At 33.0% G+C, this 6302-nt stretch overlaps 1 protein-coding gene across 2 annotated transcripts in view; it reads left to right on the top strand.

Annotated features, from left to right (window-relative positions):
* Window positions 1-1212: 1212 nt before the first annotated feature.
* LOC135215519 (furin-like protease 2) overlaps window positions 1213-6302 on the top strand; it is a 579194-nt gene continuing 574104 nt past the window's right edge. For both annotated transcript variants that reach the window (XM_064250340.1, XM_064250339.1), the window contains exon 1: window positions 1213-1499. In XM_064250340.1, the coding sequence (XP_064106410.1) occupies window positions 1302-1499 (198 nt within the window). In that variant the 5' untranslated portion in view covers window positions 1213-1301. The remainder of the gene's footprint in view (window positions 1500-6302) is intronic.

Below are 6302 nucleotides of genomic sequence, written 5' to 3'. Positions count from 1 at the left end.
TTCTTTTTTCTTTTGAGAATGTTAATTTGTTTTCTCAAGAGTGAGAAAGAATCAAAAGACGGGCTTGACGAATTCTGAATAATTTTCATACTGTAACGGGAGACGTCTATTTTCCTGGATATGAAAATCAGTCATTTCCTTTATTCTGCTTTGTAGTGAGTTTTATCATTCTTATCATTATTGTTTTACAGATGAACATCGCAGAAAATGATAAATAGCAAATACAAGTCAAATGGTATATCATAAAGATATGAACTTAAAACGCAACAAATGCAGCAACAGAACTACGATAGCTTAAGTCAGTTGACGCAGCTTTCGAACTAAATGTAAGGACACTTCCGCAAATTAACACAAAGACCTGCATTATCTAATCTTAGACAAAGGTTAATATAACTGCCTCAGCTACCACACTGAAAATAGAAAGAGTCTACATAAAGTTAAATAGACAGACTAGACAATTGGAAAGAATCTCTGAAGTCATCCGCGTTGGAAGATTGAACTAGCTGGGAGGAAAGGTTTCCTTTGAAAAAGAAGCTACGTAAAGTACGTGGAAACAGATCTTATCACAAGAAGGGACATCCGTACAGTCTGAAATTAGACGCAATTAACTGACTGCGGAGGCTGTAAAGCTTGTAAGAGACTTTATCATCCGAAAAATCTTGAAGATAATTGAAACGAAGAAGACAACAACAAAAAGTAGCAACAGTTTAACTGTGCTATAAACCTGAAATAAGAATGCAAGTGTAGGTATCCAATATTAATTTAATCAAATGCTTTAAAACAACGGGCTTGCAGGTGTGCACTTTGAATATGTTATATTTTCTATAGACATAAATTAACTGATATTCTAAATAACCCGATAGTCTACCATAGAAGGTGAAGAACTCCCCAATATAAAGGCATTTTATACAACAGTTTATGCAGCAGCGAATACACACATTTGTTACTCTTGTTACGGCGAATAGCCTGAACAGCTACAATAGAAGCTGAAAAATTGCTCCAGTATATGATATTTTATACAACAATTCATACAGCAGCGAATACAGGCAATGAATAAGTAAGAACTTGAAAATTATAACAATTTCGTCAAATCGAAACTGAAAGTGTTCCCCGAAATCTCACAGAAAACGCGTGAAGAAGAAAATGGGTGAAGTAATGATTTGTTTTGATGTAGAGCGCCTCTAGCGGCCAAACTTGTAAGTAGTCAGTGAAATGGAGAGTATAGTGGAGGCAAGCAGCTGATCCGTTCAGTATGAGATTGTCATGTGTACTGTGAACGTTGGCCATTCTAAGTGAATATCATGACCCGGACAAATTTACTGAAGTTTGTAGCATTACTTGCTACTCTTATCTCGACGATCGGTGCCTCGGAAGATCGGGAAACGCGAAGTACTAACCCGGGAGATGTGTTTCACAACCAATTCGCTGTTCACATTCCCGAAGGAGCAAATGCAGCTCAAGAAATAGCCTCAACTCATGGGTTTTCGAACTTGGGTCAGGTAAGCGACGGAGACGGGTCATTTCCCAATGAAAGTTAGCCTTTTGCCCTTTAGTGTAAGTATATTAAGGCACTGGGTCACGCTGTTTATATGCACCACAGTGCGAAGCGTAGCGTATGTGTTGTCATATGTTTTAGGGTGTGAGAGGGGGAGTCCCTCTGCCTGAGGTCGAAACGAAAGTGAAACCCCGAACTTTTTACTCTCGTATCGTCAGTATTACTTTTTGTTATTTATCTCCTTCGCGCTCACTCACTAAATCCGAACACGTGTAAATCCGTGTCGTGTAGGAATGGTTGGGGTTACTGGGAATATTTATGACCTAGTTTTCAAAGGTTGTACTTTAGTGATGTTTACTTTTGAGCATGCTGGTAACGAGTAGGCTTCATTATTATTACCAAGAATAAATGGTATCTTAGGCCTAGTTTCGAAAGGCTGTGCTTCAGTGATGTTTACTGATAATCATGCTGGTAACGAGTAACCTACTTTATTATTACCAAGAGAGGTGGTATCATAGGGCTTCGATGTTTAGGCTTTACTTTTTATTAAGAATGGAATTCATGTATGAATTATTGTTCTCGTGAATCTCAAGTATGTTGTAGCACTAGTTGAATATGAACGTGAGTTTTGAAACCCTTGTTTAATCATAATTTAGTTTTACTGCATAATCATCTTACTGCGTTTTATCGTGGTAGACAAAACCTAGGCCTATATTGTAACTGTCGTAGTATTTTATTTAAAAAAATATTTCTCACAGAGAGCGAGAGAAACGACTTCGGGATAAACAGCATACGAAGAAAAAGTGAGATTTAGCTCATGCCTCAAAGGGCAAAGTTCATCTGCAGTATACGAAAGTTTGCGCTGCCATGCCGTGCAAGACAGTAGCTTCATATCATTACGCGTAGGATATATATATATATATATATATATATATATTATATATATATATATTATATATATATATATATATATATATATATATATATATATATAGCATTGCATGTGTGTTTCAGCGTGCTTGCATGTTTAGTAGTTTTACTTGATGTACAGCGCTGCACAATCTGAAGAAAGTGTAAAATTTTGACAACACAAAGGTGTGTTCTTAGATCTCTCCTTTCCATAGCAAACTCGAATTGCAAAAATCACGTGAGATGTCTCCAGTTGATCAGAATTTTAAAATATGAATGTCTAGTTTCCATTAAAAATTAGAAGAAAATAGGAAGAAACACTTCGCAGTGAGACTGAAATGCTGACAAAGCTAAGGAAACTAGGGAGAGAGAAGGCAATTAATAGTCCATTCTTTTTCCCTTTGTTCGTCAAGGTTTCGCTGGTGCATGGCACTGAGCTGATCGTCCCATCGGACTTGATGTTTAATTTTGATGCAATTGTGTTACAGGTACTGAGGCAGGTAAATCTTGTTAAAGTGTAAGTGCAAAGCGAGCTTGCAAAGTAGTTTTGACCCTGGAGTATCATCTGAATATATATTTTAATTTTTATCCAAGTGGAGGAATATCTCCTCGATAGCATCACTATCATAAAGCGAGAGAAAAAGAATTATTTGCATAGTACGTCTCAGACTGTTAACCGACTTACGAAGCGTGAACATGCATATATGTGTGCGTGCTTACACAAACGGGTCTTGCATAGACTAAACACAGCAATTACCATCTGACGCTGTGCAATGGTCGAATCGACATGAATACCTGCCACCAAGTGTGTCAAGACCATGATCTTGATTTGCAGCCACCGTGGAATAGAAAGTGACATTAAACGCCGGACACATGCCATTTTTTCTTTCGTAAAATCCTCGCTCTTTTTTGTCGTAATATAAGACACTTTTTTTCATGCAATAACTTGGAATAAGGTCTTTTTGATCTGCAATTGCGGAGTATTACATTTTCCCATTTAGCAATACCTGGAATATTATATCTTTCCATTCAGCAGAACGTGGAATATATTTTTTTCAGTCCAGCATAAACGTGGAATACGTTTCGTCTCAGAATTGTCTTGATATATTTTTCCGTATAAAAATATCCTGTAAGCTTATCTAGGAATGTTACATTTTTCCTTCCATCAGCAACTTCGATTTCAAGATTTCAGATTTCAAAGAAACATTTGAATAATGCATTTCCCATTCAACTGTAGTACGCAGTACATTTCCCCTACAACATCAAATTAGAATATCGTAGATTTTTTCTCTTGAGTAATTTTGAATATACTATTTTATAATATATATATATATATATATATATATATATATATATATATATATATAATATATATATTATATATACTATATATAATTCAGCATCAAGCATGGGATATGTATTTATCTTATTTACCATTTATGTGGATTATATTTTTCATTCAGGACAAACTGACATTCAATAAAACTTTGAATATTGTATTTTTCCATTCAGCGCTAATATGATGTGTTGTATTTTCCTTCCAGGATTAATGTAGAGTAGATTTTGCCATCCAGTATTAATTTGGAATGTGTTTTTCATTCAGTATTACAGTAAATATATTTCTTGATGCAGTGTTAGCTCTGAACATTATATTTTTTCACTCATCATTGACGTGAAATATATTGTTTCATTCAATATTAAATTGGACTTGTATTTTTCCATTCAGAAATAACATGCCAAACTTTTTTCTTTATGTTTTAACCTAAAATATTAGTCCTTCCGTACGCCGTTGATAAGTAATATACTATTTATGTGTTCGGTATTCATCGGAATATTAAATTTTTCCATTCAGGAGCTTTATTTTTTCATATTTTAGCAGTATAAAATGCTGTCTTTTTTTTCAATCAACAGTAGCTTAGATCACTGCATATTCCTATTCTGCAGAAACTTAGAATATATGTTTTTTGTATCATAGAAAAATTACAATAATACAATTTTAGTTTTCGAAATATCTTGATGTATTACTAAAGTCTAGTCACCAGAAACATGGTATATTTAATTCCTATTTACAGGACCTTGGAATATATAATAATATATTACCTTTTATCTTATCTAATATAACTGTAGCTAATTCTTTACTTTCCATTTCTCCTGTACCATGACTTCGATACTGGTTTTTGTGGAGTAACTTAAAATAGTCTCATATTCCTTCCTGCTCTGAAACAGGAAAGATTTTTTTTTTAAGGCAAATAACGCGAATACCCGTTATATTTTTAGCGGTAAAATCTTCATTCCCATTTTTCTGACACATACATTACTATCATTCTCTAATCCAGGTAAAACGAAAATGCCTTTCTTCTTGTTTTCGAATAACACAAGACTCCAATATCTCTTTCCCGGTAGGAAGACGTTTATATGTTTTCACTCGCAGTTACTGAACTTCCACCACTTTGTTTATAAAAAGGATTGTTGGTTTTGTCTCTTCGGAAAAGCAAGCGACTTGGCATTTGTAAGGTGTTTTGCTATAACTATTGTAGGGTGTTTCGCTATAACTCTTTTCAAAGAAACAAGGGCACAAAACGTTCGGATTTTTTCCCATGAAACTGGTTTCTTGAGGAATCGATCTGTGGATAAGTTTGAGCATCAAGTTTGATGGTATAATACAAATACAAATTTAATTTGGAAGGTATGGCTCCAGAAGTCGTTTCCACCCTGGTGTTTCGTAACGCCATGGATATATACGAATGTTAATTGCATCTCGTGTAACTCGATCGGTCCCCTGCACATTTGCTTGCCAGACCCAATTTACCTCAGCGTTACTGTTCAGAGAACGCATTATATATATATATATATATATATATATATATATATATATATATATTATATATATATATATATATATATATATATATATTTATATATATATATATATATATATATATATATACGTATATATATATATATATATATATATATATATATATATATATATATATATATATATGTATGTGTATGTGTGTGTGGGCGCGCGCGTTTGTATATAATACATAAGAATGTATATACTGGTCACCTTTTACTAGATACATATTGTATTGTGGTTATTATATTTAGACAACCCACATATATTACAGAGATATACATGTGTGCGTGTGTTTGTGTGTATATATATATATATATATATATATATATATATATAATATATATATATATATATTATATATATATATATATATATATATATATATATATATATATATATATATATATATATATATATATATATATTATATATATATATATATATATAATGGGCGTCAAAAGAGTCCCGCGTCTGGTGTTGCTTGACGGGAGTACGCTCTTTCGTTGCCGACTAGCGGCAATGTTACCCAAGACGAAGCCCCTTTCATTTTTCGATGTAAGGCAACCAACTTTTCCTCACCACATGTGAAGGGCAGAAGCTCTGCCGATGCAATCCTTCACCTTGTGTGGGAGTGTAGTGGATCTCTTTTTATATACATGAAATAGGTTTATATGTATGTATGTACAGTGTATATATATATATATATATATATATATATATATATATATATATATATATATTATATATATATATATATATATATATATATATATATATATATATATATATATATATATATATATAATTTTCCATTAGTTGTATTCATGATATCTGTTGTTATGTGTTACCCCCATTCATTCGCAGCCAAGAAAGCTTTCACAAAACAATACATATATGTGAAGAAAGTGACTCAGTCAAGTTAGTTAAAGAAAAGCACGGGCAAATAAAGAAAACCCAGCCCAAGTAAAGAGTGACAAATATTCAAACAATTCATTAATCAAGAAATATAGTGACCATTACGATTCACTGAAGGACAAA

This window comes from Macrobrachium nipponense, chromosome 5 (assembly GCF_015104395.2).
Source record: "Macrobrachium nipponense isolate FS-2020 chromosome 5, ASM1510439v2, whole genome shotgun sequence".
NCBI classification, from domain to species: domain Eukaryota; kingdom Metazoa; phylum Arthropoda; class Malacostraca; order Decapoda; family Palaemonidae; genus Macrobrachium; species Macrobrachium nipponense.
Note: the sequence above shows the minus strand (reverse complement) of the source record. Positions and strands in the feature narration are given on the sequence as shown.